At 41.9% G+C, this 18,671-nt stretch overlaps 1 protein-coding gene across 1 annotated transcript in view; it reads right to left on the bottom strand.

The window, feature by feature from the left end:
• The window catches only part of LOC311126884 (rho guanine nucleotide exchange factor 2-like), a 76,395-nt gene that overhangs the window by 40,035 nt on the left and 17,689 nt on the right, over positions 1-18,671 (bottom strand). Inside the window, exon 6 of the mRNA XM_084158574.1 lies at positions 3,042-3,151. Within this exon, the coding sequence (XP_084014700.1) occupies positions 3,042-3,151 (110 nt within the window). The remainder of the gene's footprint in view (positions 1-3,041; positions 3,152-18,671) is intronic.

Below are 18,671 nucleotides of genomic sequence, written 5' to 3' on the forward strand. Positions count from 1 at the left end.
CGGGGCTGTCGCTGGGCAATAAGGACTTTCAGCTCCCTCCAAAGATTTTCTATTGGGTTCAGGTCTGGAAACTGGCTAGGCCACTCCAGGACCTTGAGATGCTTCTTACAGAGCCACTCCTTAGTTGCCCTGGCTGTGTGTTTCAGGTCGTTGTCATGCTGGAAGACCCAGCCACGACCCATCTTCAATGCTCTTACTGAGGGAAGGAGGTTGTTGGCCAAGATCTCGCGATACATGGCCCCATCCATCCTCCCCTCAATACGGTGCAGTCGTCCTGTCCCCTTTGCAGAAAAGCATCCCCAAAGAATGATGTTTCCACCTCCATTATTCACGGTTGGGATGGTGTTCTTGGGGTTGTACTCATCCTTCTTCTTCCTCCAAACACGGCGAGTGGAGTTTAGATCAAAAGCTCTATTTTTGTATGATCAGACCACATGACATTCTCCCATTCCTCCTCTGGATCATCCAGATGGTCATTGGCAAACTTCAGACGGGCCTGGACATGCGCTGGCTTCAGCAGGGGGACCTTGCGTGCGCTGCAGGATTTTAATCCATGACGGCGTAGTGTGTTACTAATGGTTTTCTTTGAGACTGTGGTCCCAGCTCTCTTCAGGTCATTGACCAGGTCCTGCTGTGTAGTTCTGGGCTGATCCCTCACCTTCCTCATGATAATTGATGCCCCACGTGGTGAGATCTTGCATGGAGCCCCAGACCGAGGGTGATTGACCGTCATCTTGAACTTCTTCCATTTTCTAATAATAGTTGTTGCCTTCTCACCAAGCTGCTTGCCTATTGTCCTGTAGCCCATCCCAGCCATGTGCAGGTCTAGAATTGTATCCCTGATGTCCTTACACAGCTCTCTGGTCTTGGCCATTGTGGAGAGGTTGGAGTCTGTTTGATTGAGTGTGTGGACAGGTGTCTTTTATACAGGTAACGAGTTCAAACAGGTGCAGTTAATACAGGTAATGAGTGGAGAACAGGAGGGATTGTTAAAGAAAAACTAACAGGTCTGTGAGAGCCAGAATTCTTACTGGTTGGTAGGTGATGAAATACTTACAGTGAGGGAAAAAAGTATTTGATGCCCTGCTGATTTTGTACGTTTGCCCACTGACAAAGACATGATCAGTCTATAATTTTAATGGTAGGTTTATTTGAACAGTGAGAGACAGAATAACAACAAAAAAATCCAGAAAAATGCTAATAAAAGATGTTATAAATTGATTTGCATTTGAAAGAGGGAAATACGTTTTTGACCCCTCTGCAAAACATGACTTAGTACTTGGTGGCAAAACCCTTGTTGGTAATCAGAGAGGTCAGACATTTCTTGTAGTTGGCCACCAGGTTTGCACACATCTCAGGAGGGATTTTGTCCCACTCCTCTTTGCAGATTTTCTCCAAGTCATTAAGGATTCGAGCCTGACGTTTGGCAATTCCGAACCTTCAGCTCCCTCCACAGATTTTCTATGGGATTAAGGTCTGGAGACTGGCTAGGCCACTCCAGGACCTTAATGTGCTTCTTCTTGAGCCACTCCTTTGTTGCCTTGGCCGTGTGTTTTGGGTCATTGTCATGCTGGAATACCCATCCACGACCCATTTTCAATGCCCTGGCTGAGGGATTTGACGGTACATGGCCCCATCCATCGTCCCTTTGATGCGGTGAAGTTGTCCTGTCCACCCCCAAAGCATAATGTTTACACCTCCATGTTTGACGGTGGGGATGGTGTTCTTGGGGTCATAGGCAGCATTCCTCCTCCTCCAAACACTGCGAGTTGAGTTGATGGCAAAGAGCTCCACTTTGGTCTCATCTGACCACAACACTTTCAACCAGTTCTCCTCTGAATCATTCAGATGTTCATTGGCAAACTTCTTACGGGCCTGTATATGTGCTTTCTTGAGCAGGGGGACCTTGCGGGCGCTGCAGGATTTCAGTCCTTCACGGCGTAGTGTGTTACCAATTGTTTTCTTGGTGACTATGGTCCCAGCTGCCTTGAGATCATTGACAAGATCCTCCCGTGTAGTTCTGGGCTGATTCCTCACCATTCTCATGATCATTGCAACTCCACGAGGTGAGATCTTGCATGGAGCCCCAGGCCCAGGGAGATTGACAGTTATTTTGTGTTTCTTCCATTCGCGAATAATCGCACCAACTGTTGTCACCTTCTCACCAAGCTGCTTGGCGATGGTCTTGTAGCCCATTCCAGCCTTGTGTAGGTCTACAATCTTGTCCCTGACATCCTTGGAGAGCTCTTTGGTATTGGCCATGGTGGAGAGTTTGCAATCTGATTGATTGATTGCTTCTGTGGACAGGTGTCTTTTATACAGGTAACAAGCTGAGATTAGGAGCACTCCCTTTAAGAGTGTGCTCCTAATCTCAGCTCGTTACCTGTATAAAAGACACCTGGGAGCCAGAAATCTTTCTGATTGAGAGGGGGTCAAATACTTATTTCCCTCATTAAAATGCAAATCAATTTATTACATTTTTGACATGCGTTTTTCTGGATTTTATTGTTGTTATTCTGTCTCTCACTGTTCAAATAAACCTACCATTAAAATTATAGACTGATCATTTCTTTGTCAGTGGGCAAACGTACATAATCAGCAGGGGATCAAATACTTTTTTCCCCCTCACCGTATGTCATGCAATAAAATGCAAATTAATTACTTAAAAATCATACAATGTGATTTTCTGGATTTTTGTTTTAGATTCCGTCTCTCACAGTTGAAGTTTACCTATGATAAAAATTACAAACCTCTACATGCTTTATAAGTAGGAAAACCTGCAAAATCGGCAGTGTATCAAATACTTGTTCTCCCCACTGTAGACATAGATATGATGACATGACAGTTGCCAATATCCCTTTTACCCTCTACCCGAAATCCCTGAGACTTTCACTATGTAACGGATGCAACCTTGTCCCAGACCCAAAGACTTGCATAAACTACACAATCTGTATGCCTAGGCTTAAGATTTGTAGCAAATATAGAGCACAAATGTCCCACATTCAATCCCAGGAAGTCACAACCACATCACTGTGTCTTACCCTCGTCGTTGAGCGACTCCATGGACATAGCTCTGTTCCTGAAGTTGAGCGAGTCTGTGGACTGGGACAGGATCCTGCGCAGCCCCAAGGGAGAGTCATCATTCAGGTTCCTATACCGAGGCATGGACGAGGACACATACACACACCAGGACAAAAACACAAATATACATATATACACATGCACCAAGAAACATGTATAATATTCACATGCACGTGCAGTATACACACACAGAAACCATCCACATAAGTATGTATGAGAACACAGAAAACAACAAAAGTACAAAGAGATATCGATACAGTAATATATATATATACATATATACACACACACACACACACACACACACACACACACACACTACCAGTCAAAAGTTTGGACACATCTACTAATTCAAGGGTTTTTCTTTATTTCTACAATTTTTTACATTGTAGAATAATAGTGAAGACATCAAAACTATAAAATAACACATATGGAGTCATGTAGGAACCAAAAAAGTGTTAAACAAATCAAAATATATTTTATATTTGAGATACTTCAAATAGCCACCCTTTGCCTTGATGACAGCTTTGCACACTCCTGGCATTCTCTCAACCAGCTTGACCTGGAATGCTTTTCCAACAGTCTTGAAGGAGTTCCCACATATGCTGAGCACTTGTTGGCTGCTTTTACTTCACTCTGCGGTCTGACTCATCCCAAACCATCTCAATTGGATTGAAGTCGGGGGATTGTGGAGGCCAGGTCATCTGATGCAGCACTCCATCACTCTCCTTCTTGGTCAAATAGCCCTTACACAGCCTGCAGGTGTGTTGGGTCATTGTCCTGTTGAAAAACAAATGATAGTCCCACTAAGCCCAAACCAGATGGGATGGCGTATCGCTGCAGAATGCTGTGGTAGCCATGCTGGTTAAGTGTGCCTTGAATTCTAAATAAATCACAGACAGTGTCACCAGCAAAGCACCCCCACACCATAACACCTCCTCCTCCATGCTTTACGGTGGGAACTACACATGCTGAGATCATCCGTTCACCCACACCGCTTCTTACAAAGCCACAGCGGTTGGAACCAAAAATCTCAAATTTCAGACCAAAGGACACATTTCCACCGGTCTAAAGTCCATTGCTCGTGTTTCTTGGCTGGTTGAGAGAATGCCAAGAGTGTGCAAAGCTGTCATCAAGGCAAAGGGTGGCTATTTGAAGAATCTCAAATATAAAATATATTTTGATTGGTTTAACACTTTTCTGGTTACTACATGATTCCATATGCGTTATTTCATAGTGTTGATGTCTTCACTATTATTCTACAATGTAGAAAATAGTAAAAATAAAGAAAAACCCTTGAATGAGTAGGTGTGTCCAAACTTTTGACTGGTACTGTATATATACACTGAACAAAAATATAAACGCAACATGCAACAATTTCAAAGATTTTACTGAGTTACAGTTCATATAAGGAAATCAGTCAATTGAAATACATTTGTTAGGCCTTAATCTATAGATTTCACATGACTGGACAGGTTGCACAGAGTGTGCAAAGCTGTCATCAAGGCAAAGGGTGGCTATTTGAAGAATCTCAAGTATAAAATATATTTTGATTTGTTTAACACTTTGTTGGTTCCTACATGATTCCATATGTGTTATTTCATAGTTTTGATGTCTTCACTATTATTCTACAATTAAGAAAAACTCTTGAATGAGTAGGTGTGCTAAAACACACCTACTCAAGTGGCAAGTCGGTTAGGACATCTACTTTGTGCATGACACAAGTAATTTTTCCAACAATTGTTTACAGACAGATTATTTCACTTATAATTCACTGTATCACAATTCCAGTGGGTCAGAGGTTTACATACACTAAGTTGACTGTGCCTTTAAACAGCTTGGAAAATTCCAGAAAATGATGTAATGGCTTTCGAAGCTTCTGATATGCTAATTGACATCATTTCAGTCAACTGGAGGTGTACATGTTGCTGTATTTCAAGGCCTACCTTCAAACTCAGTGCCTCTTTGCTTGACATCATGGGGAAATCAAAAGAAATCAGCCAAGACCTCAGAAAAATTATTGTAGACATCCACAAGTCTGGTTCATCCTTGGGATTAATTTCCAAATGCCTGAAGGTACCACGTTCATCTGTACAAACAATAGTACGCAAGTATAAACACCATGGGACCACGCAGCCATCATACCGCTCAGGAAGGAGACGCGTTCTGTCTGCTAGAGATGAACGTACTTTGGTGCGAAAAGTGCAAATCAATCACAGAACAACAGCAAAGGAACTTGTGAAGATACTGGAGGAAACAGGTACAAAAGTATCAATATTCACAGTAAAACGAGTCCTATATCGACATAACCTGAAAGGCCGCTCGGCAAGGAAGAAGCCACTGCTCCAAAACCGCCATAAAAAAGCCAGACTACGGTTTGCAACTGAACATGGGGACAAAGATCAAACTTTTTGGAGAAATGTTCTCTGGTCTGATGAAACAAAAATAGACCTGTTTGGCCGTAATGACCATCGTTATATTTGGAGGAAACAGGGGGTAGCTTGCAAGCCGAAGAACACCATCCCAACCGTGAAGCACAGGGGTGGCAGCATCATGCTGTGGGGGTGCTTTGCTGCAGGAGGGACTGGTGCACTTCACAAAATAGATGGCATCATGAGGAAGGAAAATTATGTGGATATATTGAAGCAACATCTCAAGACATCAGTCAGGAAGTTAGAGCTTGGTCGCAAATGGGTCTTCCAAATGGACAATGACCCCAAGCATACTTCCAAAGTTGTGGCAAAATGGCTTAAGGACATAAAAGTCAAGGTATTGGAGTGGCCATCACAAAGCCCTGATCTCAATCCTATAGAAAATGTGTGGGCAGAACTGAAAAAGTGTGTGCGAGCAAGGAGGCCTACAAACCTGACCAGCTCTGTCAGGAGGAATGGGCCAAAACTCACCCAACTTATTGTGGGAAGCTTGTGGAAGGCTACCCGAAACGTTTGACCCAAGTTAAACAATTTAAAGGCAATGCTACCAAATACTAATTGAGTGTATGTATACTTCTGACCCACTGTGAATGTGATGAAAGAAATAAAAGCTGAAATAAATCACTCTCTACTATTATTCTGACATTTCACATTCTTAAAATAAAGTGGTGATCCTAACTGACCTAAGAGAGGGAATTTTTACTAAATTTAAATGTCAGGAATTGTGAAAAACTGAGTTTAAATGTATTTGACAAAGGTGTATGTAAACCTCCGACTTCAACTGTATGTACAGTGGGGAGAACAAGTATTTGATACACTGCCGATTTTGCAGGTTTTCCTACTTACAAAGCATGTAGAGGTCTGTAATTTTTATCATAGGTACACTTCAACTGTGAGAGACGGAATCTAAAACAAAAATCCAGAAAATCACGTTGTATGATTTTTAAGTAATTAATTTGCATTTTATTGCATGACATAAGTATTTGATACATCAGAAAAGCAGAACTTAATATTTGGTACAGAAACCTTTGATTGCAATTACAGAGATCATACGTTTCCTGTAGGTCTTGACCAGGTTTGCACACACTGCAGCAGGTATTTTGGCCCACTCCTCCATTCAGACCTTCTCCAGATCCTTCAGGTTTCGGGGCTGTCGCTGGGCAATACGGACTTTCAGCTCCCTTCAAAGGGTTCAGGTCTGGAGACTGGCTAGGCCACTCCAGGACCTTGAGATGCTTCTTACGGAGCCACTCCTTAGTTGCCCTGGCTGTGTGTTTCGGGTCGTTGTCATGCTGGAAGGCCCAGCCACGACCCATCTTCAATGCTCTTACTGAGGGAAGGAGGTTGTTGGCCAAGATCTCGCGATACATGGCCCCATCCATCCTCCCCTCAATGCGGTGCAGTCGTCGTGTCCCCTTTGCAGAAAAGCATCCCCAAAGAATGATGTTTTCACCTCCATGCTTCATGGTTGGGATGGTGTTCTTGGGGTTGTACTCATCCTTCTTCTTCCTCCAAACATGGCGAGTGGAGTTTAGACCAAAAAGCTCTATTTTTGTCTCATCAGACCACATGACCTTCTCCCATTCCTCCTCTGGATCATCCAGATGGTCATTGGCAAACTTCAGACGGGCCTGGACATGCGCTGGGTTGAGCAGGGGGACCTTGCGTGTGCTGCAGGATTTTAATCCATGACGGCGTAGTGTGTTACTAATGGTTGTCTTTGAGACTGGTCCCAGCTCTCTTCAGGTCATTGACCAGGTTCTGCCGTGTAGTTCTGGGCTGATCCCTCACCTTCCTCATGATCATTGATGCCCCACGAGGTGAGATCTTGCATGGAGCCCCAGACCGAGGGTGATTGACCGTCATCTTGAACTTCTTCCATTTTCTAATAATTGCGCCAACAGTTGTTGCCTTCTCACCAAGCTGCTTGCCTATTGTCCTTTAGCCCATCTCAGCCTTGTGCAGGTCTACAATTTTATCCCTGATGTCCTTACACAGCTCTCTGGTCTTGGCCATTGTGGAGAGGTTGGAGTCTGTTTGATTGAGTGTGTGGACAGGTGTCTTTTATACAGGTAACGAGTTCAAACAGGTGCAGTTAATACAGGTAATGAGTGGAGAACAGGAGGGCTTCTTAAAGAAAAACTAACAGGTCTGTGAGAGCCGGAATTCTTACTGGTTGGTAGGTGATCAAATACTTATGTCATGCAATAAAATGCAAATTAATTACTTAAAAATCATACAATGTGATTTTCTGGATTTTTGTTTTAGATTCCGTCTCTCACAGTTGAAGTGTACCTATGATAAAAATGACAGACCTCTACATGCTTTGTAAGTAGGAAAACCTGCAAAATCGGCAGTGTATCAAATACTTGTTCTCCCCACTGTATGTATGTATGTATGTATGTATGTATGTATGTATGTATGTATGTATGTATGTATGTATGTATGTATGTATGTATGTATGTATGTATGTATGTATGTATGTATGTATGTATGTATGTATGTATGTATGTATGTATGTATATATGTATGTATGTATGTATGTACAGTGAGGGAAAAAAGTATTTGATCCCCTGCTGATTTTGTACGTTTGCCCACTGACAAAGAAATGATCAGTCTATAATTTTATTGGTACGTTTGTCTGAACAGTGAGAGACAGAATATCAACAAAAAAATCCAGAAAAATGCATGTCAGAAATGTTATAAATTGATTTGCATTTAAATGAGGGAAAGGAGTATTTGACCCCGTCTCAATCAGAAAGATTTCTGGCTCCCAGGTCTCTTTTATACAGGTAACGAGCTGAGATTAGGAATACACTCTTAAAGGGAGTGCTCCTAATCTCAGTTTGTTACCTGTAAAAAAGACACCTGTCCACAGAAGCAATCAATCAATCAGATTCTAAACTCTCCACCATGGCCAAGACCAAAGAGCTCTCCAAGGATGTCAGGGACAAGATTGTAGACCTACACAAGGCTGGAATGGGCTACAAGACCATCGCCAAACAGCTTGGTGAGAAGGTGACAACAGTTGGTGCGATTATTCGCAAATGGAAGAAACACAAAATAACTGTCAATCTCCCTCGGCCTTGGGCTCCATGCAAGATCTCACCTCGTGGAGTTGCAATGATCATGACAACGGTGAGGAATCAGCCCAGAACTACACAGGAGGATATTGTCAATGATCTCAAGGCAGCTGGGACCATAGTCACCAAGAAAACAATTGGTAACACACTACGCCGTGAAGGACTGAAATCCTGCAGCGCCCGCAAGGTCCCCCTGCTCAAGAAAGCACATACAGTGGGGGAAAAAAGTATTTAGTCAGCCACCAATTGTGCAAGTTCTCCCACTTAAAAAGATGAGAGAGGCCTGTAATTTTCATCATAGGTACAAGTCAACTATGACAGACAAAATGAGGAAAAAAATTCCAGAAAATCACATTGTAGGATTTTTTATGAATTTATTTGCAAATTATGGTGGAAAATAAGTATTTGGTCACCTACAAACAAGCAAGATTTCTGGCTCTCACAGACCTGTAACTTCTTCTTTAAGAGGCTCCTCTGTCCTCCACTTGTTACCTGTATTAATGGCACCTGTTTGAACTTGTTATCAGTATAAAAGACACCTGTCCACAACCTCAAACAGTCACACTCCAAACTCCACTATGGCCAAGACCAAAGAGCTGTCAAAGGACACCAGAAACAAAATTGTAGACCTGCACCAGGCTGGGAAGACTGAATCTGCAATAGGTAATCAGCTTGGTTTGAAGAAATCAACTGTGGGAGCAATTATTAGGAAATGGAAGACATACAAGACCACTGATAATCTCCCTCGATCTGGGGCTCCACGCAAGATCTCACCCCGTGCGGTCAAAATGATCACAAGAACGGTGAGCAAAAATCCCAGAACCACACGGGGGGACCTAGTGAATGACCTGCAGAGAGCTGGGACCAAAGTAACAAAGCCTACCATCAGTAACACACTACGCCGCCAGGGACTCAAATCCTGCAGTGCCAGACATGTCCCCCTGCTTAAGCCAGTACATGTCCAGGCCCGTCTGAAGTTTGCTAGAGTGCATTTGGATGATCCAGAAGAGGATTGGGAGAATGTCATAAGGTCAGATGAAACCAAAATAGAACTTTTTGGTAAAAACTCAACTCGTCGTGTTTGGAGGACAAAGAATGCTGAGTTGCATCCAAAGAACACCATACCTACTGTGAAGCATGGGGGTGGAAACATCATGCTTTGGGGCTGTTTTTCTGCAAAGGGACCAGGACGACTGATCCGTGTAAAGGAAAGAATGAATGGGGCCATGTATTGTGAGATTTTGAGTTAAAACCTCCTTCCATCAGCAAGGGCATTGAAGATGAAACGTGGCTGGGTCTTTCAGCATGACAATGATCCCAAACACACCGCCCGGGCAACGAAGGAGTGGCTTCGTAAGAAGCATTTCAAGGTCCTGGAGTGGCCTAGCCAGTCTCCAGATCTCAACACCATAGAAAATATTTGGAGGGAGTTGAAGTCCGTGTTGCCCAGCGACAGCCCCAAAACATCACTGCTCTAGAGGAGATCTGCATGGAGGAATGGGCCAAAATACCAGCAACAGTGTGTGAAAACCTTGTGAAGACTTACAGAAAATGTTTGACCTGTGTCATTGCCAACAAAGGGTCTATAACAAAGTATTGAGAAACTTTTGTTATTGACCAAATACTTATTTTCCACCATAATTTGCAAAGAAATTCATTAAAAATCCTACAATGTGATTTTCAGGATTTTTTTTCTCATTTGTCTGTCATAGTTGACGTGTACCTATGATGAATGTTACAGGCCTCTCTCATCTTTTAAAGTGGGAGAACTTGCACAATTGGTGGCTGACTAAATACTTTTTTTTCCCCACTGTACATGCCCGTCTGAAGTTTGCCAATGAACATCTGAATGATTCAGAGGAGAACTGGGTGAAAGTGTTGTGGTCAGATGAGACCAAAATCGAGCTCTTTGGCATCAACTCAACTCGCTGTGTTTGGAGGAGGAGGAATGCTGCCTATGACCCCAAGAACACCATCCCCACCGTCAAACATGGATGTGGAAACATTATGCTTTGGGGGTGTTTTTCTGCTAAGTGGACAGGACAACTTCACCACATCAAAGGGATGATGGACGTGGTGAGAACCTCCTTCCATCAGCCAGGGCATTGAAAATGGGTCGTGGATGGGTATTCCAGCATGACAATGACCCAAAACACACGGCCAAGGCAACAAAGGAGTGGCTCAAGAAGAAGCACATTAAGGTCCTGGAGTGGCCTGCCCAGTCTCCAGACCTTAATCCCATAGACAATCTGTGGAGGGAGCTGAAGGTTCGAGTTGCCAAACGTCAGCCTCGAAACCTTAATGACAGAGAAGATCTGCAAAGAGGAGTGGGTCAAAATCCCTCCTGAGATGTGTGCAAACCTGCTGGCCAACTACAAGAAACGTCTGACCTCTGTGATTGCCAACAAGGGTTTTGCCACCAAGTACTAAGACATGTTTTGCAGAGGGGTCAAATACTTATTTCCCTCATTAAAATGCAAATCAATTCATAACATTTTTGACATGCGTTTTTCTGGATTTTTTTGTTGTTATTCTGTCTCTCACTGTTCAAATAAACCTACCATTAAAATTACAGACTGATCATGTCTTTGTCAGTGGGCAAACGTACAAAATCAGCAGGGAATCAAATACTTTTTTCCCTCACTGTAATTAAAAAAACTGTTCGCTAGGCGTAGGCAAGACCATAAACAAATGGGTAAGCTGGGATAATACTAAAGAGTTAATCAGGGTGATTTTTCCACAAATTGACAGGCACCCACCTTTTCATGGTAGCAAGATCTTATCTTTTTTTGCTAACTTTCTATTATAATTTATTGAAGTGAGATCATTTATTTCCTTTGGGATATGTATTCCGAGTATATCCACATCACCATCAGACCATTTTATTGGTAAACTACATAGCAATGTACATTTTTTATTTTTTATTGATCCAATACGTAATATAGTACATTTGTCATAATTTGGTTGTAATCCAGAGCGGTTAGAAAATGTATCTAGATCCTCTATGAGGCTGTGGAGTGATTCTAGTTGTGGATTTAAAAGAAAACATGAATCATCAGCGTACAATGACACCTTTGTTTTTAAGCACTGGATTTCTAATCCCCTGATATTATTGTTGGATCTGATTTTAATAGTCAACATCTCGATGGCCAGAATAAATAGATATGCCGATAGTGGACAACCTTGTTTCACTCCTCTTGACAGTTTAAAACTTTCTGAGAAATAGCCATTATTTACTATTTTACACCTACGGTTACTATACATGATTTTGACCCATTTTATAAGAGATTCACCAAAATTCAAATGCTCCAGGCATTTATATATAAACCCCAGTCGTACTTTATCAAATGCCTTTTACAAGTCTGCTATGAATAGCAGGCCTGGTTTCTCAGATTTTCCAAGATGTTCTATTGTTTCCAAAACTTGCCTTATATTATCTCCAATGTATCTTCCATGTAAAAAACCTGTCTGATTAGAATGAATAATATCCGACAATACCTTTTTAATTCTATGCGCTATACATTTTGCTAGAATTTTTGCATCACAACACTGAAGTTTAAGGGGCCTCCAATTTTTTTAATGGACTGGATCTTTATATTTTCCACTTGTATCCTGTTTCAGTAGTAATGAGATCAGACCTTCTTCTTGAGTGTCAGATAATCTACCATTTACATAGGTGTGGTTAAAACATGCTAATAACGGTCCTCTTAGTATATCAAAAAAGGTTTGGTATACTTCGACTGGTATGCCATCCAACCCTGGAGTTTTCCCGGACTTAAAGTCTTTAATTGCATCCAGAAGTTCCTCCTCTGTAATTTCACCCTCACATGAGTCTTTCTGTTTGGCTGTTAATTTTACATTATCAATAGAAAAAAAATCTCTACAATTAGCTTCCGTTAGAGGAGATGTAGGCGACTGAAACGAAAACATTTGCTTAAAGTACCTTGTTTCCTCCTTCAAAATATAATTTGGTGAATCATGGGTTACTCCGTCAATTGTAACCAGTTTCTTTAAATTATTTTTGGTAGCATTCCTATGTTGAAGATAAAAAAATAATTTGGTGCATTCGGATCGAAATTACTATAAATTAATATCATCACCCCTTTTGAATTTCTTTGCCCATGGGAGAAGTATATTTCGCCCCCCCCCCATTCCTTTTTCCACGCAACTTCATCTAGAATTGTTGAATGAGTTTCCTGTACACAATAGATATTATATTCCTTCTCTTTGAGCCATGTAAATATTGTTCTTCTTTTGTTATTATCAGCTAAGCCATTACAATTATAACTGGCTATACTTATTTCACCATACACCATAATGAGATACAAGTTTCAAGTCTATTTATCATTATATATGTTTGTAAATTTACCAATAAAAAATACCGTAATGATTGAGTGTCCATATAGCTGTACCATGATATTTGCATTGCTACTAAGTATCCCTTCAATTGTTCACCAATAATTCCCCCGCTAAAGCCCCTCCCCATCCCATGTTGAGCCGTCATCCCAGTGATCGGCATCCCACCCACATCCCTCTGGATCCCTAGGGCCCGAGAGGCCAGGACCCATCCATTGAAAACAGCACACAGTGCCATGCACAAAACAGAAGCAGATTAACCGCCAAAAGCATTTCCAATGCTGTCACCTCTCTATATAACTATTTAAAAATATATATCTATTCAAATATCTTGCATATCTTATTTTCCATCATTATCAATTAATATGCGTAATAATGTCGGCAGTGCGTAGGATTTTAACATATAACCCGGATTGCAATTGCATTACATTTAATTTATTGACAAGTAATTATTATCCTAGCAAATAATTACCGTGGTCCATCCCATGGACAACACATACAAAGAGCCTGCAGCCTGTGATTTCCATGACTCTGATTGAAAAGTGCTATGGCAAATGTCGCCTTGCCACATGTTTTCCAGTGGCCCTGGTCCGGAGCTCACTGGTGCAGCAAACTCTGAGGGCCCAGAATAGTTTATACAATGGTGTAAGTTTGCTATAGCGTGAGCTTCGGGCAGGACCCAGTTGATAGTTGATACAATGTTTAACGTTTGTTGCAGACAGATGGAATAGAAGGCTGAATTAGGGTTGGGCGATATATGTAATTAATTTGATTCATTCTAATTTATGTTTTAGCGTGATGTTCCAAATGCCTGTATCGCAAGAATCGAGGTCCTAATGTTATTTTATTCGTTTTTATGAGCTTTTGTCTTTTTGGTCTCGTCTCCTTTGCTCCTTCTGTGCTGTGTACACATTCGCACTTGCACACAGACACCAAGCCCCTCCACCTGCCACTCACAACAACAAAGACGAAAGATCACTTCTTCCTCTCTGACAACAAACGGTTTCAACTCACTACTTGCATTTGAAGTTTGGTCCAACAGAACCGGTCATATGGACACCGAAACACATTGAGACATTATTTTACTGTAATAGAGGAGAAGTTAACCTTTCTAACGATACCCTTTTTATGTCTCAGCTCCTCAAATTGCGCAGAGAGCAGACCCTACTAAAACGAGAGTATCAATGAACATTGATTCTGGAAAACTAATGCTCAGTTTCTGTCGCACGTGGTATTGCGTTACCATGTACCGCTAGCAGCATTTTAGCCACAGACTGTTATACTAGCTGTCTAGTCTGTGTTTTATAAATGTGCAATGAGCAGTTATATAAGGAATTGGCTACTTGTTCTCATTCTGAGAAATAAGGTAGTCCACTTGAGTTCAACATATGAACAAAGTGGACAGGCTAGCATGCTGTTCAAACAGTTGGAGACAGACAGAAGGGTGTGTTCATAACAATTCAACTGTTCTACCTTGTTAGCTAGCAAATACATCCAAGTTGGCCAGACTTTAAATATAAAGATTAGCTGGCTACTCAGTAGCACGTGGGCTTGTGCTTGAGAGATTGTTTATATGGAGACCTGTGTAAATTTTCTATAATGCCTATTACAAGAAGTTGGTAATTATTAGTGAATGTGCATTATGCATGGTTCTGGTTAAATGTTGAACGAAATTTGAATTTTCATAGACATACTTGAAAGCCAAATCAGTGACTATTACAAAAAAGCAGGTTTGGGGGCCATTATGAAAAATAAAATAAAAAAATAATGTATGCACTCACTAACTGTAAGTCGCTCTGGATAAGAGCGTCTGCTAAATGACAAAAAAAAGTAAAAAATATTCAGACCCCTTTTGCAGCGATTACAGCCTCAAGTCTTGGGTCTGACGATACAGCTTGGCACAACTTTATTTGTTTTGTTTTTTCCCATTCTTCTCTGCAGATCCTCTCAAGCTCTGTCAGGTTGGATGGAGAGTGTCGCTGCACAGCTATTTTCAGGTCTCTCCAGAGATGTTAGATCGGATTCAAGTCCGGGCTCTGACTGGGCCACTCAAGGACATTCAGAGACTTGTCCCGAAGCCACTCCTGCGTTGTCTTGGCTGTGTGCTAACGGTCGTTGTCCTGTTGGAAGGTTAACCTTCGCCCCAGTCTGAGGTCCTGAGCACTCTGGAGCAGGTTTCCATCAAGGATCTCTCTGTACTTTGCTCTGTTCATCTTTCCCTCGATCCTGACTAGTCTCCCAGTCCCTGCCACTGAAAAACATCCCCACAACATGATGCTTCACTGTAGGGATGGTGCCAGGTTTCCTCCAGACGTGACGCTTTGCATTCAGGCCAAAGAGTTCAAGCTTGGTTTCATCAGACCAGAGAATCTTGTTTCTCATGGTCTGAGAGTCCTTTATGTGCTTTTTGGCAAACTCCAAGCGGGTTGTCATGTGGCCTTTACTGAGGATGGGCTTCCGTCTGGCCACTCTACCATAAATGCTTGATTGGTGGAGTGCTGCAGAGATGCTTGTCCTTCAGGAAGATTCTCCCATCTCCACAGAGGAACTTTAGAGCTCTGTCAGAGTGACAATAAGGTTCTTGGTCACCTCCCTGACCAAGGCCCTTCTCCCCAGATTGCTCAGTTTGGCCGGGCGGCCAGCTCTAGGAAGAGTCTTGGTGGTTCCAAACTTCTTCCATTTAAGAATGATGGAGGCCACTGTGTTCTTGGGGACCTTCAATGCTGCAGACATTTTTTGGTACCCGTCCCCAGATCTGTGCCTCGACACAATCCTGTCTCGGAGCTCTACGGACAATTCCTTCCACCTCATGGCTTCGATTTTGCTCTGACATGCACTGTCAACTGCAGGACCTTATATAGACAGGTGTGTGCCTTTCCAAATCAAGTCCACTCAATTGAATTTACCAATGAAGTTGTAGAAACATCTCAAGGATGATCAATGGAAACAGGATGCACCTGAGCTCAATTTCGAGTCTCATAGCAAAAGGTCTGAATACTTATGCAAATAAGGTATTTCTGTTTTTAAGTTTAATACATTTGCAAAAATTTCTACAAATCTGTTTTCACTTTGTCATTATGGGGTATTGTGTGTAGATTGATGAAGAAAAACATTAATTTAATAAATTTTAGAATAAGGCTGTAACGTAACAAAATGTGGATAAAGTCAAGGGGTCTGAGTACTATGGTAGAACAATTATAATATTATGTTTAATACTCTTTATGCATCAAAATGGTTGTTTTATGCAATAGAATATGGTTCTTAGAACTCTCTCCTGTGTCTGTGTGAACTGAGAGGAGCCTCTGAAGCTTGGGCTGGCAACTGATTAAGTAATGGCTAGGTGATAAAACCAACAGCCACATTCCATTCTATGATTAGTGGTGTGTGAGAGGGAGCCTGCATTCCATAGGATGGGTTGGTGTTTGTATACTGGGAGTAAAAGGGAGGAGATGGCTTGGGTATGGATAATGATGAGAGGAACCTTGTTTTAGGGGCCAAACTCTGGTTTGCATACAATAAGAACAGTCTTCACAGCAGATACTGTCTTCTGTGAATTATTCATTTATTTCATACAAATCCTAACCTTTTGACCCATTCCACACATCTGCTGTTTGTCATGTAGACTGAGAAGTTGTATCTTTGCTATAAAATACCTTTGTATTCTTTGTATGTCAGAACTCTCGGCCAGCCTCATTATTGCAGCGCACTCACTATATTCATGTGTTTGTGTTGTGACCTGCTCCCTTATTAATAAAGTAATATCCTGATTGGTGATTGACCTTGTCTCTCCTCATTATTTTTTAGAATTTCCACAACAATACTTTCCGAATGCACCGTGTATATAGATATATATATATATCTATACACACACACACACACACACACACACATATGTGTATATATACATATACATATATACATATATGTATATATATGTATACATACACATGTATATATATACACACACACACACACACACACACACACACAAACACATATATATACAGTCGTGGTCAAAAGTTGAGAATGACACAAATACTAATTTTCACAAAGTCTGCTGCCTCAGGTTTTGATGATGGCAATTTGCATATACTCCAGAATGTCATGAAGAGTGATCAGATGAATTGCAATTAATTGCAAAGTCCCTCTTTGCCATGAAAATGAACTTAATCACCAAAAAACATTCCCACTGCATTTCAGCCATGCCACAAAAGGACCAGCTGCCATCATATCAGTGATTCTCTTGTTAACACAGGTGAGAGTGTTGACGAGGACACGGCTGGAGATCCCTCTGTCATGCTGATTGAGTTAGAATAACAGACTGGAAGCTTTAAAAGGAGGGTGGTGCTTGAAATCAATGTTCTTCCTCTGTTAACCATGGTTACCTGCAAGGAAACACGTGCCGTCATCATTGCTTTGCACAAAAAGGGCTTCACAGGCAAGGATATCGCTGCTAGTAAGATTGTACCTAAATCAACCATTTATCGGATCATCAAGAACTTCAAGGAGAGAGGTTCAATTGTTGTGAAGAAGGCATCAGGGCGCCCAAGGAAGTCCAGCAAGCGCCAGGACCGTCTCCTAAAGTTGATTCAGCTGCGGGATCGGGGCACCACCAGTGCAGAGCTTGCTCAGGAATGGCAGCAGGCAGGTGTGAGTGCATCTGCACGCACAGTAAGGCGAAGACTTTTGGAGGATGGCCTGGTGTCAAGAAGGGCAACAAAGAAGCCCCTTCTCTCCAGGAAAAACATCAGGGACAGACTGATATTCTGCAAAAGGTACAGTGATTGGACTGCTGAGGACTGGGGTAAAGTCATTTTCTCTAATTAATCCCCTTTCCGATTGTTTGGGGCATCTGGAAAACACCTTGTCTGGAGAAGACAAGGTGAGCGCTACCATCAGTCCTGTGTCATGCCAACAGTAAAGCATCCTGAGACCATTCATGTGTGGGGTTGCTTCTCAGCCAAGGGAGTGGGCTCACTCATAATTTTGCCTAAGAACACAGCCATGAATAAAGAATGGTACCAACACATCCTCCGAAAGCAACTTCTCCCAACCATCCAAGAACAGTTTGGTGATGACCAATGCCTTTTCCAGCATGATGGAGCACCTTGCCATAAGGCAAAAGTGATAACTAAGTGGCTCGGGGAACAAAACATCGACATTTTGGGTCCATGGCCAGGAAACTCCCCAGACCTTAATCCCATTGAGAACTTGTGGTCGATCCTCAAGAGGCGGGTGGACAAACAAAAACCAACAAATTCTGACAAACTCCAAGCATTGATTATGCAAGAATGGGCTGCCATCAGGCAGGATGTGGACCAGAAGTTAATTGAAAGCATGCCAGGGCGGATTACAGAGGTCTTGAAAAAGAAGGGTCAACACTGCAAATATTGACTCTTTGCATAAACTTAATGTAATTGTCAATAAAAGCCTTTGACAGTTATGGAATGCTTGTAATTATACTTCAGTATACCATAGTAACATCTGACAAAAATATCTCATAACATTTTACGTTTACATTTTAGTCATTTAGCAGACGCTCTTATCCAGAGCGACTTACATTTAGTGAGTGCATACATTTTTCATACTGGCCCCCTGTGGGAAACGAACCCACAGCCCTGGTATTGCAAGCGCCATGCTCTACCAACTGAGCTACAGGGGACCATAACACTGAAGCAGCAAACTTTGTGAAGACCAATACTTGTGTCATTCTCATAAC

Source organism: Coregonus lavaretus, assembly GCF_964263955.1.
Source record: "Coregonus lavaretus genome assembly, chromosome: 3".
In the NCBI taxonomy this organism is placed as follows: domain Eukaryota; kingdom Metazoa; phylum Chordata; class Actinopteri; order Salmoniformes; family Salmonidae; genus Coregonus; species Coregonus lavaretus.